Raw genomic sequence first — 24,807 nt, 5'->3', positions numbered from 1 at the left:
TTTATTGCTTTTTAGAGAGAGGAAGAGAGAGGGAGAAACATCCATGTGAGAGCTATAAACAGCAATTGGCTGCTTCCTGCATGCCCCCTACGTGAGATTGAGCCCACAACCTGGGCATGTGTCCTGAGAGGGAATCGCTCTGGTAAACTTTTCGTTGGTTAGAGTGTCATCCACACACCAAAAAGTAGTGGGTTCCATTCCCAGTCAGGGCACATAGCTAGGTAGCAGGTTCAATCCCTGGTTGTTTCTTCCTCACATTGATGTTCCGCTCTCTCTTTTTCTTTCCCTTCCTCTCCCTCGTAAAAAAAGAATAAATAAACATATCCTCAGATGAGGATTAAAAAAAAAAAAGATACCTCATAGTGGAGATCTCTGAGAAAGTTAAGGAACCACTAGTCCAAAGCCACACAGTCAAGAAGCAGTAGGGTCAACTAGAGGCTCAATTTCAGGGCTGGGCTCCACTTCAGAGACATGTCTCCTCCCCCCAAAACGACCCAGTAGGCCCCGCTGTTCTCTGCTCCTGGACATGGCCAATCAATCACATGACTCTGCTGGGTTTCTGGGCAGTTAACTGGCTGCTTCCACAGCTCACCTATCCATCAAGTTCAGAAAAAACTGCTAATCCCATCTCCCCCATTTGCCTTCCATCACCAGGGAGCAAGCGAGCAGGGACCATGGCAAAGGGGCAAGGCCCTGGGCCACAGTGCAGAACTGTCTGTCTGGTGAAGGCCCACTTGAGCAAGCCCTGGTAATTCAGTGTGTAGTCTGAATCCTTTACATGAACTCAGTTTTCTCTGCAGAGCTTAACATTAGGAACTCTACTTTAAAATTCTCAGTGGGAACCCCGTTAATAAGATTTGAAAACTAAGACTCAAAAAGGGAGGTTCCATGACTTATTAAGGGGCATAGATCCAGTTAGTAACTGTGTCAGAAGTGGAACCCAGGTCTTCTAATCCTATAAATCTTGTATTCTTTCTGTAACATTATGCTGCCTTCCAGCATCCCAGCATTCAAAAAGCCCGTATGGGTTACACCCTAGCATTCAGAAAATGGTGTGATGATCTTAGAGAACTCTCAAGACAAGGACCAAATTATAAGAGTGATGCCAGACAGGCCCTGACCTTTGGTCTAGGACAGCAATTTTCAACCGGTGTGCTGCAAGAATATTTAAAAAATGTATTTATTGATTTTAGAGAGAAAGAGTAAGGGAAAAAGAGAAACACAGATTTGTTGTTCTACTTATTTATGCATTTACTGGTTGATTCTTGTATGAGCTCTGACCAGAGATGGAACCAGCAACCTTAGTATATTGGGACAACTCCCTAACTAACTGAGCAATCCAACAATACCTGACTATATAGTCAGGAGCACTGACCTCTTTTCCCTTTGACTGTCAAATAAAAAAATGACAATAGCCAACACAACAATAGCTGTCTAGTGTGAATGAATCAAAATTGTATTTTGTCAGAAAGGCAAAAATGTATTTTTGGTGTGCTGCAGAATTTTAATAATTACTTTATGTGTGCCATGAGATGAAAAAGGTTGAAAATGGCTGATCTAAGATACAGCTTTTGTTTCAATCTACTGCAACCCACAAGGACACATTTACATATTTACTGGTTAAGAAAACTGGATGTTTTGGTTGCTCTGATGCCATCATTAATATCTTCCCATTCCACCAAAATGATACAACAATCGATAAACAGACAGCCTCTCTAAGGTCCCGAGACAGCCAAATGTATTTAGCAGCCAGGGTTTTTGTTAATTAGATAAAATCCCTGGATCAATGTGCAGAACATTTACCTATGCCGTAACTAAGCACATTCAGGACACCTTAATCCTGGCACATGGACAGCAAGTGCCTCAAGCCCCAAGCTGAGGCATCGGGGGACAAGTACCAAACCAAGCCATTATTGCAAATCTAAAATAAATGTGTGTAGCCCTCAACAAAACCCAACGCTTTTTTCTTTCCTGAACTACAAACCAAATCAGACTTTTTTCCAAAGCATCTAGTAAACAAGTTTGAGCTGGTATGAAGTCCTTTAGTTTCTAAAATCATCAAACCAGAAATCAAAACAATCTCTAGCCCAACAAGTGTGGCTCAGATGGTTGAATGTCGTCCCACCCACCAGGAAGTCACTGGTTCAATTCCTCGTCAGGGCTCCTGCGGAGGTTGTGGGCTTGATTCCAGTAGGTGGTATGCAGGAGGCAGCCGATCGATCGATGTCTAATGTTTCTCTCTCATCGGTGTGTCTCTGTCTCTCTCTGTCTGTCTCTCTCTCCCCCTCCCTTCTCTTACTGAAATCTCTTACATAAAAACATATTTAAAAAACAAAAACTCTAAAACTGATGGAGATTTTGAGAAGCAGCATGGTATGTATAGCAAGAAAAGTAAAAAAGACCCATACATTCAACTGCCTAGTTGACATCTCCATTTGAATATCTCACTGACATATTAAATTCAGCATGTTCAAAACTGAACTCAAAATATTCTTCCCCCAACCCAGTCTGCCTCCAACATCTTCATCTCAGTAAATGGCAATAGCATCTGGGTAGCTGATCAAGCCAGATAACGGAAATTCATTCTCAAAACCTTCTTCTCCCTAATCAATCATATCCAACGCTCTTCATGCAGTCAACATTCATATTGAGTACCTACTATGTAGCAGGCCCTGACAGTGTTCTAACCTATCACTAAGTCCTCTCTCGCTTACTTTCTCAATTTCTGCTACTGACATCTTAATCCAAGTCACCACCTGCCATCATCCTCTCCAGTCTGTACTACTCCAGTCTTTCTGCACCTACCACAGCTCTCTATCAATCTTTTCTCCATGGAGCAACCAGAGTGATCTTTTAAAATTACAGACCTAGATCATGTCACCATGTCTTGTTCTCTTCTCCATGGAGCAACCAGAATGACCTTTTAAAATTACAGATCTACTTCCAGACAGAAAATCAACAAGGAAACAGCAGCCTTAAATGACACACTAGACCAGATAGATAAAATTGATATTTTCACTCCAAAACAGCAGAATACACATTCTTTCCAAGAGCAGCTGGAGCATTTTCTAGGGTAAACCACATGTTAGGACATAAAACAAGTCCCAATAAATTTGAGAAGATTAAAATTATATCAAGCATCTTTTCTAACCATGATGGTATGAAACTAGAAATCAGTTATAAAAAACAACAACACTGAAAAACACACCAACACCTGGAGGTTAAATAACATTTATTAAGTAATAAATGGGTTAACAATGAGATCAAGGAAGAAATCAAAAGATATCTTGAGACAAATGAAAATGAAAATACAATGACCCAAATTCTACGGGACAAGCAAAAGCAATCCTAAGGGGGAAATTCATAGCATTACAGGCCTTCCTCAAGAAACAAGTAATATCTCAATAAACAATCTAACCTTATACCTAAAGAATCTAGAAAAAGAACAACAAAGTCCAAAGTGAGTAGAAGGAAGGAAATAAAGGTAAGAGCAGAAAGAAAAGAAATAGAGTCTATAATGATGGACAGAGACTTTACTGGGGGTGGTGAATACATAATACAGTGTACAGATGATATGTTGTAGAATTGTGCACCTGAAACCTGTATAATGTTGATAACCAGTGTCACCCCAATAAGTTCTAAAAAAGAGTAATAGTCTAAAAATATACAAAAGATTAATGAAACCAAGAGCTGATTCTGTGAAAAAATAATCAAGACTGATAAACCTTTAACCACACTTATCAAGAAAAAGAGAGGATTCAAATAAATAAAATCAGAAATGAAAGTTAAAAACTGACACCACAGAAATACAAAATATTATTTAAAAATATCACCCTAGTGGTTAGAGCATCAGCCACAGATGGAAGGGTCTCAGGTACGATTCCTGGTCAAGGGCACCTACCTCGGTTGCAGGTTCCCCAGCCCCTGTAGGGGCTCGTGTAGGAGGCAACCAATCAATGTGTCTCTCTCATGTTGATGTTTCTTTCTTTCTCCCCCCCCCCCCTTACACTCTCTCTAGAAATCAATGGAAAAAATATCCTTGGGTGAGGATTAAAAATAATAAAAAAATAAATTACGAACAACTATATCCCAACAATTTGAACAACCTGGGAGATGTGGATCAAGTCCTAGAAACATACAATCTTCCAACACTGAATCAGGAAGAGTCAGAAAACGTGAACAGGCCAATTACAACCAATGAAATCAAAGCAGTTACAAAACAAAAAACTCCAAACAAACAAAAGTCTTAGACTGGATGGCTCCTATATTCAAAGAACTAACACCAATCCTTCTCAAACTATTCAAAAAAGTTGAAGAGGAGGGAAGACTCCCAAGCTCATTGTACAAGGCCAGCTTTATCCTAATTCCAAAACCAAATGAAGACACTACAAAGAAAATTATAAGGCAATATCCCTGTTGAACACAAACGCAGAACTCCTCAGTAAAATATTAGCAAACCAAATCCAGCAACACATTAAAAAGATCATATGCGATCAAGTGGGATTTATTCTTGGAATGCAGGTTGGTACAGTATCTGCAAATCAATTAATGTCATATACCACATAAACAAAATGAAGAAAAATCATATGATCAAATCCACAGATGCAGAAAAAGCACTTGATAAAATCTAGCACTCATTTATGATAAATTTATCAACAAAGTGGGAATACAGGGAACATACCTCAACATAATAAAGGCCACATATGACAAACCCACAGTTAACATCATACCCAATGGGCAAAGACTAAAAGTGTTTCCCTTAAGATCAGGAACAAGACAGGGATGTCCACTTCCACCACTCTTACTCAACACAGTATTGGAAGTTCTAGCCACAGAAACCAGACAAGAAAAAGAAAAAAACAAAAAGGCCTGGCCAGTGTTGCTCAGTGGTTAAGAGTGTCGGCCTGTGCACCATAGGGTCACAGGTTTGATTCCTGGTCAAGGGCATGCACCTAGGTAGTGGATTCAACCCCAGCCTTGTTGGGGTGTGTGCGGGAGGATGTGTCTCTCTCACATTGATGTTTCTCTCCGACATGCTCCCCTCCCCTTCTACTCTCTAAAAATCAATGGAAAAAATATCCTTGGATCCTGAGGATTAAAACAAAGAAAAGAAAAAGAAAAAAAAGGCATCCAAATTGAAAAGGAAGAAGTAAAACTGTCATTATATGCAAATAACACGATACTATATACAAAGAACCCTAAAGATAACACCAAAAACTACTAGGACTGATAGATGAATTCAGTAAAGTTGCAGGATACAAAATAAGTATTTGGAAATCTATTGATTTTTATACACCAACAATAACTATCAGAAAGGGAAACTAAGAAAACAATCCTATTAACAATTGCATAAAAAAAACCCAAAAAACACCTAAGAATAAGTTTAACCAAAGAGGTAAGTGACCCGTACTCAGAAATTATGATACTGAAGAAATTGAAGAAGACACAAATAAATGGAACTATATACCATACTCATGGATAGGAAGGATTAACATAATTAAAAAGTCCATACTACCCAAAGCAATCTATAGATTCAACACAATTCCTACCAAAATACCAATGGCATATTTCAAAGAACTAGAACAAATAATCCTGAAATTTATATGGAACCACAAAAGATTCTAAATAGCCAAAGCAATCTTGAGAAAGAATAAAGTTGGAGGTATCATGCTACCTGATATTAAACTATACTACAAGGCCATAGTAATCAAAACAGCATGGTACTGGCATAAAAACAGACATATAGATCAATGAAACAGAACAGAGAGCCCAGAAATAAACTCATGCCTATTTGGCCAATTAATATTTGACAAAGGAGGCAAGAACATACAATGGGGTCTATTCAACAAATGGTGTTGGGAAAAGTGGACAGATACATGCAAAAATTAAACCAGACCAGCATCTTACACTGTATATAAGAATAAACTCAAAAAGGATTAAAGACTTAAATGCAAGACTCAAAATCATAAAACTCCTAGAAGAAAACATAGGCAGTAAAAGCTCTGACATTTCTCTTATAAGCAAACAAACAAAACAGAAACAGACTCATAGATACAGAGAACAGACTAATGTTTGCCAGAGGAGTGGGGGCTTAGGGGACTGGGTGACAAACATGAAGGAATTAAGAAGTACAAATTGGTAGTAACAATAGTCATGGGATCTAAAGTACAGCACAGGGAATATAGTCAATAATATTGTAATAAACTATGTACGGTGCCAGGTGGATACTAGAAATATTGGGGGAGGGGGGTGGAGGATACTTTGTAAAGTATGATTAACTAACCACCATGCTGTACCCCTGAAACAAATACAAAATAATATCAAATGTAAACTGTAATAGAAAAATGAAATTAAAAATAAATAAAATTACAGATCTAAATCATGTCACCATGTCTTTCTCCCCCCCCCCTTCTCTCTCTCTCTCTCTCTCTCTCTCTCTCTCACACACACACACACACACATACACACACACACCGGCTTAAAATTCTTCAATGGTTACCCACTGCTGTTAGTAAAAATAAAAATAAACATCATTAACATGGCTTACAGAACCAATGTGGTATGGTCCCTCCCAAACACAACCTCTCCAGTCTCTTCAATCACTAACCTATTTTGTGTCTCTATGGATTGTCTATCTGGGTATTTTATATAAATTGAATAATCTAATATGTGGTCTTTTGTGCCTGGCTTCTTTCACTTAGCATCATGCTTTTAAAGTTCAGTCACATTGTAGCATATATCAGTGCTTTATTCCTTAGCATTGATGAATAATACTCCACTGAATAGCTATATCATGTTTTTTATTTATCCATTCGTTAATTGACTTTGGAATTATTTCCCTCTTTGGGCTATCCTATATAATAAACGCCTAATATGCAAATTGACCGAACAGCAGAACGGCCGGTCGCTATGATGCACACTGACCACCAGGGGGCAGATGCTCAATGCAGGAGCTGCCCCTAGCCCACAGGCCCCAGGCTGGCCAAGGCAAGTGCCAGGAGGCCCCGCCCCGGTGATCGCCCCACCAGTCGCCCCACAGATCGGCCCTGATCACCAGCCAGGCCTAGGGATCCTACCCATGCACGAATTTCATGCATCGGGCCTCTAGGTGTGAATAATGCAGCTAAAAAATAATGCTGCTATGAACATTAATATACAAGTACTGGTATATACTGGTATACTAGAAGCAGACTTGTTGTGTCATAAGGTAACTCTATGTTTAACATTTTGGGGAAACACCAACTGAATTCTGAAGCAGTCAACACCATTTCACACCCCCACCAGCAATATATGAGGGTTCCAATTTCTCCACATCCTCATACACTTGCTATTACCTGTCTTTCTGATGATAACCATCATAAACAGGTATGAAGTGGTTTTAATTAGCATTTCCCTAATGACTAATGATGTTGAACATCTTTTCACATGCTTATTTGTCATCTGAATATCTTCTTTGGAGAAATGTCTAATCAGATCCTTTGTCCATTTTTAAATTTGATTATCTTTTTTATTATTGAATTTTAAGCATTTTTTATATATTCTGGATACAAATCTCTTATTAGATATATGATTTGCAAATATTGTCTCCCATTCTATAGAACAGTCTTCATTTTCTTGAAGGTATCCTTTGAATACAGAAGTTTTTAATTTGAATAAAGTCCAACTTATCTATTCCTATGCTTTCTTCTAAGCGTTTTATACTCTTAGCTCTTACATTTAGGTCTATGATCCATTTTGAGTTAACTTTTGTGTATGGGTGAGGTAGGGCTCCAATTGCATTTTTTTGTACATTGATATCCAGTTGTTCCAGCACCACTTATTGAAAAGATGAATTGTACTAATTTTGAAATACATATTATAATTGCATAATCAGTCATCTAGCTCTCAGTTAGACTGTAAGTACCAAGAGGGCAGGGACTGAACCAATCTTGTTCACTACTATATCTCCAGCACTCAGCCTAATGTCTAGCTCCTAATAAGCACTCATAAATATTGGTTGAAATAATAATTTTATTATTAATAATAAACACTCTACAGTTCTATGCATTAGAGGCATTATCATCTTCCATGTTATTTCATTATTTAGGCTCATAGAAGTTAAGCAATGTGTACCTTGTGTTACTGGTTCTCAATTTTTTACTCAGATGCTCCCTCCTCACCTAGGAAGGGGGTTAGTGAGCTCCTCCAGGGCAGGGATTGCTTCTCCTTCCTCATTTTATTGCCATCGACACAAATTCAACTTAGGGCTAGGCACAGAGGCAGGCTAGACAGATGAGCAACTGTGGGACAAATGGACAATGCCCTACAGGACCAGGTACCTGCCTATTCCCAGTCCCTCCTAGGTTAGAATGTGATCCAGCAACAGTATGTAATTTCCCCCTCTCCATCACACAACCTCCTAGGCTGTTTCTTACCTTGGTGATACCACTCATGCTGACCCCTTTGCCTGGAATGCATTCCCTTTTCAATTTGCTAAGCCCAACTGATATTTTAAGACTCTACTTAGGTGCCATTTCCTCTAGGACGCTTTCTCTGGTCCCCCAGATTGGTCAGGGGCATGTTCTGGCCTCCTGTCTCTCAGCACTGACTATACTATGTTGTTATAGTCTTTCCTAGTCTCCTTCTTCAAGGACAGGAATCATGGCTGGTCAGTTGTCGCATGTCAAGCATATGACCCAGCATGACCAGTGCTCAGTAAATTTTGTCAAATGAACAAATAAATCCTGGAGAGAAAGGGCAGGCAGTCTGAAGTCCAGGTTTTATACCATCAGGCTTCTTCATTAGAAAATATTTGGGCTCAGAAAGGGGTAAATGGGAGGAAAAGAGAGACATCTGTAATACTATCAATAATAAATAAATATATATATATTTAAATAAATAAGTAAATAAAATGAAAATTTTGAGGCTGACAAACACCCGAGTTAAGGACTCAGCAGAGGCCCAGCTCCCTGCCAGGAGAAGGGAAATGGGTAGGGGTGTTGTCTTTCACCCAAGTTTGTTCTGAAAGAAATGTGATCTCCTTAGAAGAGGAAGAACAGGAGGCCTCACTTCTCCCAGCCCTGATAGCTCCTCACATGGCTCAGCCTGAGCCTGGACAGATGTGCCTTCAGTCTACCCTGTGCCCTGGTTTCGGGTGAATAGTTCCTCAGTCTAGAAGCCAGGCTCAGGTTTAGGCTGAGTCCAGGAACAGGCCACCTGCTCATGCTGCTGACAGGTGAAACAGGATCCAGGACGGGTTTTCACTTCTGAAGAGCTGAATACACAAGGTTTAAGTGCCCCGGGAGAAGGAAGAAAGGAAGAGAGAAGAAGGGAAGAGGAAGGGATCCAGCCTCCCTCTGATATAGTCAATGGGAGTATGGAAATTAGACTCTGGGCTGCCTGTTTCAGAAAAGTCAGTAAAAAGCAACTTTCCCTGAGTTCTGCTGTGTTAGAGAATACGGGAACTAACTGTCCTGCCATGGGGAGGCACACAATACAGTGGCTTAAGGTGAAGGCTGGCTTGCAAACTTATTAATATAAAGAACAGAGCGTGGCAAGTGGCAGATACTGCCCTATCCCATTAGCCAGGCAAGCCCAAACCACACACATTTACCTAGCTCCACATAAAGCAGGTCAATAGTACCTGCAGGTCAGGGCATCTATCCAGAGCTCTTGGCTTGATCATCTCAAACTCTATGAGGATTCCTGACCTGTTCCTAATTAAGTCAGCATGTGAACCTCGCTGGTTTTCCTGACATTCAGCCCTACTTCTCTCACCTAACTTCCAACTTCGTTTCTAGAAAAGGATTCTCTCCTACACGCTGGAACATCCTTTCCTAGATGACACTCATTTTCTCCCAGCCCAGGAGGTGTGGGGCAAAGGAAGCGGTGATCATACCAGCTGAGAGGAGTCAAGGAAAGTCTCACAAGGAACGCAGCACTTGAGCTGAACCTAGAAGGCTAGATTTAAGCAGAGGATGACGAACAGAAAGTAGAGAGGGGCCGAAACCGGTTTGGCTCAGTGGATAGAGCGTTGGCCTTCGGACTGAAAGGTCCCAGGTTCGATTCCGGTCAAGGGCATGTACCTGGGTTGCGCGCACATCCCCAGTAGATGTGCAGGAAGCAGCTGATCGATGTTTCTCTCTCATCGATGTTTCTAACTCTCTATCTCTCTCCCTTCCTCTCTGTAAAAAATCAATAAAATATATTAAAAAAAAAAAAAGAAAGTAGAGAGGGCCGAGGGTCCAAGATCGATAGCTTCTCGGATGCCCTTAAGAAGAGAATGAAGCACCTCCCTCCTGAGCAGAAGAGCCTCAGGCTATTGCCCTTCATTACCCAGAGCTCTCCCAAGGCTCTGGGTCTGGGGATGGTAAGGGAACATCAAGGCAGAAACACACACAGCAGAGCCACAGAGAGGTCAAGGGGGAAAGAAGGGTAGAGGGCAATATTGTTCACCAGATCTGAGTTTTATTCCAAATACTGTATCACTGACCACACTGATCATACACATGGTGACCCAACCATGCATAAACTGTGTAAGTTCCTGGTTTTTAATTGAGAATGACTCTATCCTGCTATAGGCAGGTCTGTGGGCAAAGCTAAGGCTAGGACAGGCAGAGGAAGAAATTAAGAGTAGTGTGAAGCACCTATGCAAAGTCTAGGTCATAGAAAAGTTGAATAAAGACCTGCTGTAAGAATTCAAGAAAGTTTCCTTCCAGCAAGGATGATCTGACTCTCATCCTCACCTCTAAGCTTAGCTCTATTAGCAGGAATAACTGTAATTGATAGGTTACATGTCTGTTTCCTTGAAACCAGGGCCAGGGTCACACACATACCCATCTCTAGTGCCTAGCAAAGGTCCATTCATTCATTCAGATGCAGGAACTGCTTGGGGTTAGAAGGAGAAGAATGTCCTAATTCAGGCCTTCATCACTTTGAATTTATCTTACTAAAACAGCCTTTTAACAGATCTGCTTTTAGCCCTTGCCCAATTCAATTTACCCTTCACCCTTCTGAATGACCCTAACTGGGCAATTTCCCTGCTCAAAACTTCCCATGTCTCCCCAGTGATCATAAGATAAAAATTCGAAACTCCTTCGTGGGCATTCCAGCTTCTCTCAAATCATCTCCCTCTTTCCCAACCTGCAACTCTGCACAAACACCACCTTAGCAGCAGCAGCATTACACCAGCCCAGCAGCCAGCCAGCATCTTCTTCCCCTACCTTTGCTCAGTTTGTCCCCTGCTCTTTGCTTCTGGGAAGGAGGGGGAGAGTGAGAGGGAGACTGTCATGCTGAAGGGCAGGGTTCCACACAAATGGTGAAGAAAGATTCTGAGTCATCACAACCAAGAGAGATGGGCAAGAGGAGGCAGGGGAAAAGCAGGCTAGAGACTGGAGACACACATGAAAGGTCCCTACAGGCCAAATCCACAAAGATAAGAATGAATGTTGCTGAATCACACATGCACCATAAATCCCATCACTTTTTCTTTTCTTTGGGCAGGTGATTAATTGTTTTAGAAAAATGTTGAAAGAGCTAAAATAATCAACACATGGGGGCTCAATGGGATAGGGCAAACTCAGCCTGCCTGGCTGATGGCAGAAAGGTGGAGTCACAGCATAGCTGCTCTGCAATCACGCTGCTTACAGTGGGTTGCCAGAGAAAAGCAGAAGCCTGGCAGCCCTTAGCAATTACCAACAGGTGATTCCAGGGTCAGCACAAGCCTGAGAGGAGGGGGCTTGGCCAGTTGCACACCCACCCCTCCCTGGTACTGCAGTAGAAGGAAGCGAGGCTCATCTGTTTCTGGGGGAATGAAGATGCCACGCACAGCCTGCAGTTATGAATGGCTCTTATAACAACAAGCTGACATCTGGGCTCGGTTTTTAAGATGCATCATTGCATGTTTATTAAACTATTGCTCTATCATATTTATTAAGCTACGAAACAACTCCCAGCCCATACTTCCAAAAGTGGTTTATTAAAAACTAAGCCTTGAACATTAATACTCAAAAGCACCCTTGAGAATCAATAATGCTGCAGATAAAATGAAAGGGAATCAAAGCAGTAAGTCTTGGTGGGGGCTGTAGCTGCCTTTCAACACTTTCTCGTATGTTCAGGCAGCTGGAGTGGGGAAGGACATGAAAAGTATGTGGAACTGGGTGCAGGGCTAGCCACCCCAAGCACCAGACTTCCTGTCTAAAATGTGGGCTTGGCAGTTTGGAAGGGGGAGTGTCCTATGGCCATCTAATTCTATGCAAAGGAGGGAAAAAAAAGGCCAAGATTAGGTCCAGTGAGTGCCACTAGTTTCATCAAGAATAAAACCCCTGCCCCCTAGTCTCATACTGATGCCCTATGCTGGCCCAATCTGAGCATCCATCCTGGACACAGACTCTGCCCTGCTCCTGGCACCAGGCTGATCTCTAAGTTGAGTCCTGCCCCTGCCCAAGAACAAGCCTCAGATCTAACAGGCCAGTGGTCATAAGGGGCCCAGCTGAGCAGGGAGACTGGAGAAACGCAATCAGCCCATGAGCAGAGGCCCATCATGTGCACCCCAGGCTTTCCTAGCCCCAGAAAACCTGTCAGAAAGCATCGCTTCCTTCTACTGCAGTACCAGAATCTTCCAGCTTCTTCCCAAATCCCCAAGCCTCTCCATGGGTGCCCACCTGCACCCCATTAAGGCAACAAGCACTAACACCTGGCCAGTTCTACAAAGAAACAAGAACAAATTACTGTAGAAGATGCAGTGAAGAACCCATAGGATGCAAAGGGAACTACAAACAATGCCCTGTGAAGAACAAAACAGTAGAAGGATTCAGGAGCGTTTGGGGTCAGAAGAAAGGAAACACAGAGCTCCAGAAGGAAGCCCAAGTGACTCTGTGACTACAGAATTTAATTCCCAGCTTGGTGTGAGATTTCCTCCAAGGCAGCCATCTTCTGTGGGGGAGAACAGGCCTGGGGTTTGACACTCACCTGCTGACTTCTTGAACATTGTTGGCTCGAGCAGCTTCCATCAGGGCTGCATCTGTAGAGAGACAGGGAGCTGGTCAGACCTACTCCTCAGGTCAGCTTAAAGGGCCCAGTAAAACAATGAAAGTAGAAGCACTTCAGAAACATGGGCTTTAACAAGAGAAATGATGCCAAGATAGAGGCATACCTCAGAAATATTATGAGTTCCGTTCTAGACCACAGAAAGCACACATCGCAATAAAGTGAGCCGTACTCTTTTTTTTGTAATGAACACTTATCTGAAGCACAATAAAGTGAGTGCAATAAAACAAGGTATGCCTGTAGGTAAAGAGAAGGCTGATCATCCCATGCCCACATGTTAACAACTTGTCTTCCACATCTATTACAGAGCCAAACTCTTACCTCCTCTCATCACACAGGTGATCCCAGGACAGGGCTAGCACAAGTGCTGCCAATGAATGATAAATGCTCACTGTGCGAATTCCTTCACTTCCCTCTACTAGTAGCTATCAAGCTCTCTGTTTTACATGATTATCATTATCAGTCATTCCCCTACCTTGCCCACTTTCTCTCCAACTCATTTCTTAGCCTAGTTTTGAATCTTGATGTCATAGGTCACACATCCAGATGGAGGGTCAGGATGGGGAGGAGCAGGAAGGGGTGTGGGCCCTTCTGAGAGCAGAGAGAGTGCCAACCAGGAGTCAGGAAACCTGGCTTCTACACACTCTGCCCCCTACTCACCATGTGCTGTGGCAGCCCCTTTCCCTCTCGACCCCAGCTTCCCTGACTGTAAAGCAGAGGCAATAAAACCCTTGCCCTGCCAGCCTCACAGGATGCTGAGAAAATGAAATGGTGGTTGGAAAATCTGCAAACTCCCCAGTGCCAAGCCCACCAAAGAGAGACCCAAAGCACAGGGTTCAGATCTTTAGGAATTACCTAGCAGAAAAGCTAAGCTGGCCTCCCCTGGGCAGCCTGCAGGCTGCTGGCACCACCTTGTGGCCACAAAGAAAAATCGTCTAACTGGACACAAATCTCAAAAGACAACAGAAGCACTTTCTTTCTTTCCTTTTTTTTTTCTTCCAAATACCAAGTGCCTGGGGAGTCCTCTGTGCCCAGCATGGTTCTGGGATCCATTATTGAACACTGGACGAACTCAGGCCCAGTCCTGCCAAGTGACTGACCCACTGCAACAGGAAGAGGCACTGGAGCAGGGTAGAAAACGGGATCTGGAGATTCACAGACATGGGCTCCCACCACACCTCTGCCATTTACTTGTTGTACCACTTGGCCAACTCAGCTAACCCCCTGAGCCTCAGTTTCCTTATCCGTACAACGAAGATAATATAGCCACCTGAACGAGCACATGTAAACCAGTTCTGTGGTTCAGACATTAGTGCCTCCACCCACCAACCACAGACTACAGGGCCAGGTCTTTCCTGGTTATCTTCCCTAAGCACATGCCCAGACAGCCCCAGCTGGAAGGGAAACAAGCCTTCTTCAGAGATGGCTATATTTTCTCTTCCCTCCCTCTGCAGAAAGAATTGGCTTCGGCCAAGTCACAGAGGAAAAGAAGAATGAGCCGAGATTAGAACCTAGGCCTCCTGGCTCCTACAGGCTAGATGTGTGTCTCTAGCCTGCTTTTCCCCTGCCTCCTCTTGCCCATCTCTCTTGGTTGTGAAGCCTCTGCATGGAATACAATCCAACTCAAGACACACTGAGTACCTACTAAGTTCCAACACTATGGTGGACAATCTGCACTGAGGGCCTGAGTTTACAACTCCAAGTCAGGGGACAGGGTAGCGAGTAAGTCAGATGGTTGGAAATGATTGTGGTTTTGGTCATTATCTCTTTTGGTAAATGAACTCTGGTCTCCTTGCTGGGGTTCACATGCCACAAAGTCCAGTCTAGAGCCCTCAAGCACTTCTAAAAGGCAAAACTTGGGACACCTCCCCCTAATACAGTGGGGCCTTGACTTACAAGTGTCCCGACTAACGAGTTTTTTGAGATACCAGCTGTCTCTCGGCCGATTTTTTGCATTGAGTTGATAGAGTAATTTGAGTTAACGAGCTCCTTACCGAGCTCGGTTTTGGAACGAATTAAACTCGTAAGTCAAGGCCCCACTGTACTTCTAAACATACTGGCCTCGGGACATTCCCTGAGCTCATGGTCCTCCAAGGCCTAAGGAGACATTCCAAACCATCCTACATGACATGCAGGCCCCACTCCATCTGCTCTCACTTCACCCCAAAGACCCCCTGTTCTCCAGCCAGGCTGGCCACTCTGCCAGCTCCTGCACACACCATGCTAATGTGTGACTCCCACATCCTTGTTCCCTGAAGCCTCTGCATGGAATACAATCCAACTGAAGACACACTTACTGAGTACCTACTAAGTTCCAACACTATGGTGGACAATCTGAAGGTATTAAAGAAAGGAGCTGGTATCAACCTGAAAAAACCTCATGGAGGTCACAGTGAGACATTTCCATCTGTTGTCTCAGCCGTCAGAATGCAAATTCAAATTCCCCATCCTCCAGGGGTCTCCAATCTTCCAGGAAAGCTTTCCTGACTCTGTTGGTCCTCTGTTCCCTCAACTACACATAGTCAGACCACTCACCAGACCCACAAGCCTAACTGCCTGCAATGTCTCCTTAACTAACTTTGTGCCCCAAACTAGATACACTGAGAGTATCCAAAAAATTGCAGAAAGTGATAGAATCATTGCATGCCTAAGCTAGAAGAGCCCTTAGAGCTCTACGTCAACATCCTCATACTGCAGGATGAAGAAACAGAGGACCAGTGAGGAGGAGCAAGAGCCCAAAGTCACAATGGGAGTTACAGGGAGAACCAAAACAAGGCCCCAGTTGTCCTTACTCCCAGTCCAAGGCCTTTCCTTTCCAGCTGCTGAGTAAACAGATGTCAGGGCAGCCCCCCTTACTCCAGTCTCAGAGCTGGGAATGCATGGAATCCATGGACACCCTACCTCAGGCTCCCCCGTGAGGAACAACTGAGACCCTGAGTGGTTGGGCTCATGTCTGCCTCTCTGCCCGCTCTCCCAGTACCTGCTTAGCTCCACGCACCCAGATGAGATGCCCACCTGGGTCAGCCAGCCCCCATGGTTGCTTTGGGTCCCTACAGAGCCAACTTCCTAGTCTTCCTTCTCCTGCCAACTGGCCCATATGGCAAGATCTCTTCATGCCTGGACCCAGGCTGCTGAACGCCAAGAAAGAGAAAATAACAGCATTGTAAAAGTACTGAGAAATAACCCTCACTGTATAAGTGGGGAAACTGAAGCCGGAGAGGTGCAAGCGATGAGCGGTGGCAAAGCTGGCAATTGAAACCAAGTCCTTTCCCCTTCTTAGGCCATCTGAGGGGGTAAACCTCTCTAAACCATTTAGCGGTTGCCCTCAAAACACACCGCAGTTTCCCCGAGACCTCTTAAAAGAGGAATCAGGCCAGGCAGAATATTCGAGAATTAAATGACCATGCTCTAATTTTAGAGGTGTAGTCCGATGCTCCCTTTATACAGATGGACAAAGTGATGCCCAAAAGAAGGGAGGCACGCTGGAAATGATGCAACTCGGAGGCACCGAGCTCTCCCAGTGCAAACTCTACCACCGTGACAATGTCTGGGTCCCTCCAGGACTGAGGCTCCGCTGCTCTAAAGCTATAAGCAACTCCCACCCTCCAAAGACAGTCAAGACACTCCTCCCGCCTCTCCCTTCCTGGACCCCAGATTGTCCCGATAATCACCCTTGTTGGACGGGCTCTTGCTGTAACAGTGAACCACCAGCGCCGTGGCCAGGGCCCACATACCCAGTCTGCCTCTGGTAGGGACCCCATTCCAGCAGTTCTGTCCGGGGAGTGTGTCTTCGGGGCCAGGAAGGCGTCCCCATGTGGCGGCTGCGAGGCACTGGGTCTCCGTGCGTCTTCCGTGGCGCCCCCCGGTGGCTGCCCCTCTTCGGGTGAGTGAGGCCAGCGATGTTCCAGGACGCCCCCCGATGGCCGCCCTTAGCCACTGCGGCTCCCCGCAGCCCCCGGTGGTCACACTCCGGCCGGAGGGACCTCGGTGGCTCCCGAGTGATGGAGACCTAAGCAGATGGAGGAGGAGCCGCGGCGCCAGCGCTGTTCTCCTTAACACCAGGGCCCCCAGCATCGTGACAGCTGCTTGGATAACCCCCTGGTGCCGGCCCCTGTGCTGGCCACGTCCAACATGGCTGCCGCGGCGCGTTCGAAGACGCCGCGAACAGGGTGGAATTCCGCACTACCTCACGGGAGTGGTAGTCCACAGCTCTACGAGAGCTTTCCGCAACTGGAGGACGAATAGACTACAATTCCCAGAAAGCTGTGGAACTTGCGTCACAATGACTGCCGCTTTACAGGAGCCCGGGGCATGCTGGGAAATGGAGTTCTGGCGGGGGGCGTGGTAAAAAAAGCAAATACCTAGGTGGGGCGTGGGATTAAGATGCGAATCCCAGAGTATAGTTCAAACACATAATTCAACTTCTGAGTAGTGTAACCTAAACAGGGATATTCTGCAGAGACTTATTATGAAACGTATGCTTATTTATTTTAGTCTATTTTTGAGATAGCTTTTCAAAAAGATGTCTAGGGTGATGGGTCCACTTGAACTAGGAATTCCTGTTAGTATATTCCTACACAGACTTCCTTTCGGTTGAAAAGTTGGCACCTAGTCTTTCTTTCTCACTTGTGTTATTAACGGGCTTTCACATGGCTATCACATTTTATCCTTTTGGCAGCTGCGTGCGCGAAGCTGGGGCAAGGATTATTTCCACCTACAGGGAAGGGGATTTAGGCTCGAAAGTGAAATAATTTGTCAATAAATTAAATAAAGCTCAAGTCTTCTGATTCTGAGCCTAATCCTCTCCATAAACACCTCCTGTGCATCCTGGCCCTCTTTTTTCAGACTGAACTCACAGGCAGGCAAAGGTGGAAGCTCTTCTTGCCAGTCTTTTCTCTTACTCGGGCACTTCCTGTGGATCTCCAACCAAACCTCCTATTATCAGAGCCTTTCCTGAGGACTCTGTGAGAAGATTAGCATGGCCTCTACTCAAGGATCACATGCAAATTCACGAAGCATTCCAAAATTTAAAATAATTAATTAAAAATATAATAAAATAAAATAGCAATCCCCTTCCCCCTAACCTTCTTATCCTAATTTTTTTCCACAGCATCTACCAGCTGATGTACTAAATACTATGTATTTGTTCTATTGTCTTTATCCATGATACAGGGACTTTGTTTTTTCATTCATATCACTCCATCCAGAACAATGGCTGGAACAAAAAGGTTCTCAATAAATATTCCGTCAGTGAATGGATTACTCTTACCTTATTAGTGTGGGGGGATGAATATGAGATTTAGAGTACAGTCAAAATGCAATTTTGACTCTTGCATTTACTACATGTGTGATTTTGGACAAATTTCTTTACCTTTCTGATTGTTGATTTCCTCATTATTATCAAAGATAATACCTACCTTCAAGACAGTTGCATGTATTAAATGAGAAAACATGTTAGACCTATGTTAAATGAGATTATAGGTAGACCACCACCATCCCTTGCTCACAGTAGGTCTTCAAGAAATTGTGACTATCATACTACCTACTCTAGGGGTGCACTGGATTCCCTACTCTAAACTTTTGTTTTGTTTTGTTAATCCTGACCTGAGGATATTTTTTCCATGGATTATTAGAGAGAGTAGAAGGGAGGGGGGAGAGAGAGAGAGAGAGAAAGAGAGAGAGAGAGAGAGAGTCAATGAGAGAGAGAGAGAGAGAGAGAAATCAACGTGAGAGAGAACACATAGATTGGTTGCCTCTAGCATGTGCCCTTAGTAGGGCTGGAGATCAAACCCAAAAGCCAGATATGTGCCTCTAACCTTTGATGGGGAACCTAACCCTCCTCCCTTCTGAACGCGAACCACTGAGAAATACTGGCCAGGGCCCCTACTCTAAACTTCTTGAGGGCAGGATGGAGTTTCTCATTTCTCCATCCCTTTGTAAGACACTCAGCAAATAGCTGTTGAATAAATGAATACATATTTTAAAATTATTTAATAGCCAAAGCATTTTGACCTCCCTATTTTAAGAGATTCCCAAGATATCCTGTCTTGTTAGCCACTCTATTCACTATACCAGCCTCACTTTCCCTGTATTCTTAGAATACTTCTGCCTCCCAATTTAGGGTTGGTCAGAGCAGGAAGAGTCGTCTCTGAGCTACCACTACCAGGTGAGTCAAGATAGTGCATCTGAGTATTTAGGTAAAAGTCACCAGTAATAATGTGCTGAAGACACATTGCAGGGGTCCTTCAGTTTACTTAGTACCGCATAATTTTTAAAGTACAGACCCATTGATCCTCTCATTTGATTTTCACAAATAACATCCATACAGGGTGCAAGGCAGGGTTAAATCACTATCAGCATTTGGTAGGGAATACTGAGAGGTTAAATGACCATGCCTGGCTGAGTGGGAAGTATGGGAATAACTATGAGAATCAGCCAGGACTCAGAGTGGATTCTAGGTCTTCAATAACCAATTCAAAAACCCCTAGATCACATTGCTAACATTTTAAAAGATCTTCAACTCAGGGTGACTTCCTTTTGGTCTACACAGGAAGCAGGAATTTATATCAAGTTTCAGTTACCCTACCTTGGCCCTGAGCTTCTAGCACTTGGGTTGGGGGACAGAGAACTCCAGCTTCATTTAGTGTATAATGAGGTGACTAGGGGATATTAGAGTGGGGTTTAGGAGAAGGCAGAAAGTGAAGGATCAATGAATGCAGTTTCTGTGGTTACCCACCTTTGGAGTAGAGTCAGAGGCCATTCTGTAGGCTTCTGAAGAAAACACTTCCCTGGAAAACAAAACAACACACATTTTTAAACAAATTACTAAATCATAGATATGAGAGCTGGATTTTCCTTTTTTGGAGGTAGAAGTTATAAATAAGGAAAAGAAAATGCTAAAATGAACCTTGTGGTATTGGATTAGAATTAGGGGTATCAGTATAAACTCATCCAAGCACTTTACACAAACAGAAGTTAGTAGCTACTGAATATTGACTGTTTATTCTGAGGCAGGCACCTTTTTTGAACAAGCTCGCCTACTCCTTACATTAACCCTTGAGTTAGATACTGTTAGTATTCACAGTTTTGTCTGACTCAGAGCCCAAAGGTTTAGCCATTATACAGTTTGCTTTTCTGAGGAAGGAAACATGTGTGTGTGTGTATGTGTGTTGGGGTATGCGTGAAAAATATTCTGCATTATTTTTTTTCTCAAAAACATTGCACACTTTCCTGCATAACAAATAGAAAATAGTGAATCTAATTTAATATTTACCTGATGATCAAGGTTGTTGCTATTGCAACAGGTTTTTTTTTTTTGGTATCATATTGCAAATGTAGAAATCTTGGACTCTAATCCAAACCATGCTCGGAAAATATTTTGCTAAAAAAAATCTCTTATCACCTTCTTTTCTTGTCATCTGTGTCTTTCCCATAGAATCAGAGTGTAGCATGTGGCCTTTGGGCAGAGCAACATAGCTACTTTTTACATTAAGAATAAGAATTGTATTTATGATAAACCTGCCATTTTATGTAAGTGGTTGGAAAGATGAATTATTTAGTAGACAGTGTTGAGACAGCTGGTTGGCATATTGGGAAAAAAATTAAATTGGATTTATATCTTACACCTTTCACCAAAATAAATTCATACTAAATCAGAAGATTTAAATGTGTGTGTGAGTGGGTGGGGGGTGGGGGGCGGGACCAGAAAAATGCTAAAATAAAACATAAAGTAATTTTTAAAAATAACGAGTAGGGAAACTTTCTAGGAATGACACAAAACCCACAATAGAAAAGATTGGTATATTTGACTCTACAAAAACAATTCTGATGGGAAAATGTCATAAACAGTGAAGAATACAATAGACTAAGAAAAAATATATTTGCATCACAGTGGTGAAGGGCAGAAATACAGAGAACTCCTATAAAACATGAAAAAGACCTAGAATACAGAAGATAAATGGACAAAGGCAACACCTTTGTGGGCAGGAAAGAATGGGGCTCCCAGGGGTAGAATTAGAAAAAGGGGCCCCCGTGCAGTATCTGTGGCTCGGTGAGCAGTGTGCGGCCAGGTTTCAGTTTCCACTTTCACAAACTGCATGTCCAAACTTAGCAGCCCCCAGCAAAGGACTTGACCAAGGAGCTCACAAGAAAACAACAAACAAACAAGCACAACATAAATTATATTTAAACATATGAAAATATGCTCAACAACATCTATAATAACAAATGTGCAAATTAAAATGGTAATGATCCATATCTTGCACTATATACAAAAAATGACTTCAAAATGAATTATAGACCTAAAGATAAAACCTAAAATTCTAGAAAAAAATATAGAGAAAAATCTTTGTGACTTTGAGTAAGGCCCACTTAAAAAAAAAAAAGACAAATTGCACTTCATCAAAATAAAGAATGTTTGCCTCAAAAGCCTCTGTTAAGAGAATGAACAGACAGGCCACAGAAGGGATCACTCTGAGGCATATCAGGTAGAAAAACTATCAAGGCACAGAACACATGTATTGTATATAATCACTGGTATTATTTGAAAACATATACATATTTATATTTTTGTGGTCATATATATTTAGGATATCTCTGGAAGGATAATAAAAAATAGCTGTCCTTGGGGGAAGGGGGCATGAAATGGGACTGAGAGATGAGGGAAAGAAGTAGGGAGGGAGGGAAAGTTTTTCTTTTCACTGTATACAATTTTGAATTTTGTATCATGTGCATATATTTCCTATTCAATTAAATCCACCAATCTCTTATTTCTATATCAAATTCACTTTAGGTTAATTTTTGGCACCAGTTAGTGGGAGTACTTTTAATCTCAGACCGCCACATTATTTTTTCTCACATAGAAACACTGACATCTTGTGGATTTTTAAGATAATGCTGCTATTTAAAAAATCTATTTTCTAAATACAGTTGACCTACACTATTGCATTCGTTTCAGGTGTACAACATAGTGGTTAGACATTTATATACTTTGCTTCTATTTTCTAAATACAGTTGACCTACACTATTACATTCGTTTCAGGTGTACAACATAGTGTTGACATTTATATACTTTAGTAAGTGATCACCCTGATAAGTCTAGTACCCATCCCACACCATACATAGTTATCACAATATTATTGACTATATTCCCTTTGCTGTGGTACAGACACTTTGGAAAACAGTTTGGCACTTTCCTATAAATTTAAATATAGTATAAGACTTAGCAGTTCCACTCCCAAAAGAAATGAAAAGTTATGTTCCCACAAACAAACAACCTGTGAACATTAATAATGGCTCTGAAAACATGACTATGCTGTCGGGAATGATTAACCCTAATTATCCTGATAGCTAGAGTAGCTGCCACAAAATGAGGGCAATGAAAATATCTGAACAGTGAGGTTCAGTGGTGTCTCTCAGTGCTTGCATGCCTGGTAATAACGGTGAATGAGCAATTGCAGCAACCAGTGCCTGACAAGGGCCAGGCAGCCAAGAGCTCAGACTCCTGAGGGATGAAGGTCTGAGTCGTCCTACCACGCAGGCAAACTAGATAAGGGGAAGCCCTAGAATGGGGGTGGATAGAGGAGAAAGATAATAATAACTGCCATCTTAGGGCAACGATCAGAATTGTAGATTGTTTCAATAATCCTCATCTATGAAATCTTTTATCGAGGTTGCACTGGCTACTATCTTTAACAGATGGAGTTAATGTGGGATGCAAGGGGATCTCCATGGTGCAAGGAGTGGCTGTCCCAGAGCCCATGGTGCCGGGTGTTGCATCTCCTTAGCTTACCTCTGATTTAAGCCATTAGTGTGGCTGACAGTTCTTTGTGATTGTGAACTCACCTTGAGATGACAGCATCCCACCTCAAGCAGGAACCTGCTTACATCATCATTTAATATTTTCGTTTTTTATATTTAGCTTCTACCAGAGCCCAGTGGCAAAGATTTGCTTTTCAAATGGAGAATAGGCAGCAGAAAGGGGTATAGTTTTACTTCAAACCCCTAAGGGTCTGCACTGTGATTCTTCTACTGGGTTTGAGGGAGGCTTCCCAAGCAGTCTCTTTGCTGCAGACACGTCCCTTACACTTGAGTCTGCTGGATCTCAGACCTAAGCAGCAGGGCAGCCTGAACAACTGTGATCTGCTGCACAGTGTTTTCTGGCTCTGGGGCCCAATCATAACTGGCAGCCTTGGGACCACTGGTAAATGAGTTTTAGCAACATGCTCCAATGTAGTATATGTTAAAATCCAAACAGCCCCACCAAGTTCCAATGTAGTATATGTCCTACCAAGTTTGTGCCTCTTTATTTATGACTAGAGGCCCGATGCATGAAAATTCGTGCAAGAGTAGGCCTTCCTTCCCCCGGCTGCCAGCACTGGCTTTCCTCCGGCACCTGGGACCCGGGCTTCCCTCCCTCCGGGCCGCCCACAGGCACCCAGGACTGTGAGCGGCTTCCCCCGGGCTGGGCCCCGACTTTGTCAGGAAGGATGTCCGGAATGACGTCCGGTCTATCCAGTCTAATTAGCATATTACCCTTTTATTAGTGGTCAATGCAATGTGAAGCAATCTGCCCCTCGTTTTAAAAGCTCTATTTCAGCCCAGCCAGTGTGTCTCAGTGGTTGAGTGTTGACCTATGAACCGGGAGGTCACAGTTTGATTCTTGGTCCGGGCACATGCCCGGGTTGTGGGGCATGCAGGAGGCAGCCAATCAATGATTTTCTCTCATCTTTGATGTTTCTATCTCCCCCTCTGTTCCTCTCTAAGATCAACAAAAATATTTTTTAACAAATTTAAAATAAAACAAAAGCTCTATTTTAACATGCCCTAGACAATTGGAGCCCTAGAAACTTTATCTGTGCATCAGGTCCCTGAATGTGCACAGGGTTTATCTCCCATTCTCTGGAATGCATGTGTTTTACCAAGATCTCTAGGATGCTTGCTACTTCCTGCGTAGGTCCAATTAGCATATTGTCATCAATGTAATAGTCCAACATGATGCTCTGAGGGCTATCAAAATTTTCAAGATCCCCTCAGGCTATATTATGCCAGAGAACAGGAGGTTGACATAGCCCTGAGGATAAAGGAATACAGCTGTCATGCCACACAAAGGCAGGTTGCTTTTGGGCTGAAAAGAAAACATTTCCCAGATGCCCCGGTTTATATTGACTTGCTCCAATAAAGATAGCATATCCAGGTTGCAGCTGAAATTGAATTCGGTACCTGATTACCTTTCTAATACTCCATAGTCATTCTCCAAAATCCATTAAGCTTTTGCATCTGCCAAAAGAACAAATTAAATGGGATTGTAGGAGGAATAACTACTTTATATCTTTTAAGCTCTGTTGGTAGTGCTAACGCAATTCCCTCAGGAATGCATTAACTATGGTGATGCTGGCAAAGAGGAGGGTTTTGTTTCCTCAGTAACTGGAATACATAGGTCTGGGCAACCAAAAGGTGGTAGAAGTAGGAGCCCTGATCACCATCATTCCCAATGACCCGTGTAGAATTCATGTTTCCTGTCCCATAATCTTAGGCTTTGACAAGTTCCTATTTGTGTGCACACACATGTCTGTGGGGGTGTGCGTGTGTGCAGTAGTGTATTTCCACTAGGGAACTTGAGGCTGTGACTGTGGTTTGGCCACTCTGGGACCCTCATGCTAGTGGACCAGCAGACAAAAAGGACATTGCAGTCCTGGCAGGGTAGTCCACCCTGATTCACATGAATAGTAAGGGTTGCCATTTCATAATGGATAAAGAATGTGTCTGGAATTCAGGGGATTC

The 24,807-nt window shown here is 43.0% G+C and overlaps 1 protein-coding gene across 1 annotated transcript in view; it reads right to left on the bottom strand.

The window, feature by feature from the left end:
• The window catches only part of CLPB (ClpB homolog, mitochondrial AAA ATPase chaperonin), a 156,229-nt gene extending 138,915 nt beyond the window's left edge, over window positions 1-17,314 (bottom strand). The window contains exons 1-2 of the mRNA XM_006761033.2: window positions 16,698-17,314; window positions 12,949-13,000 (exon numbers count right to left, since the gene is read on the bottom strand). Coding sequence (XP_006761096.1) covers window positions 12,949-13,000; window positions 16,698-17,100 — 455 coding nt within the window. The 5' untranslated portion in view covers window positions 17,101-17,314. The remainder of the gene's footprint in view (window positions 1-12,948; window positions 13,001-16,697) is intronic.
• Between the last annotated feature and the right edge of the window lie 7,493 nt (window positions 17,315-24,807).

The sequence above is a fragment of the Myotis davidii genome, unplaced genomic scaffold (assembly GCF_000327345.1).
Source record: "Myotis davidii unplaced genomic scaffold, ASM32734v1 scaffold1377, whole genome shotgun sequence".
In the NCBI taxonomy this organism is placed as follows: Eukaryota; Metazoa; Chordata; class Mammalia; order Chiroptera; family Vespertilionidae; genus Myotis; species Myotis davidii.
The sequence above is the reverse complement of the archived record's forward strand: the minus strand, read 5'-3'. Positions and strand labels throughout refer to the sequence as shown.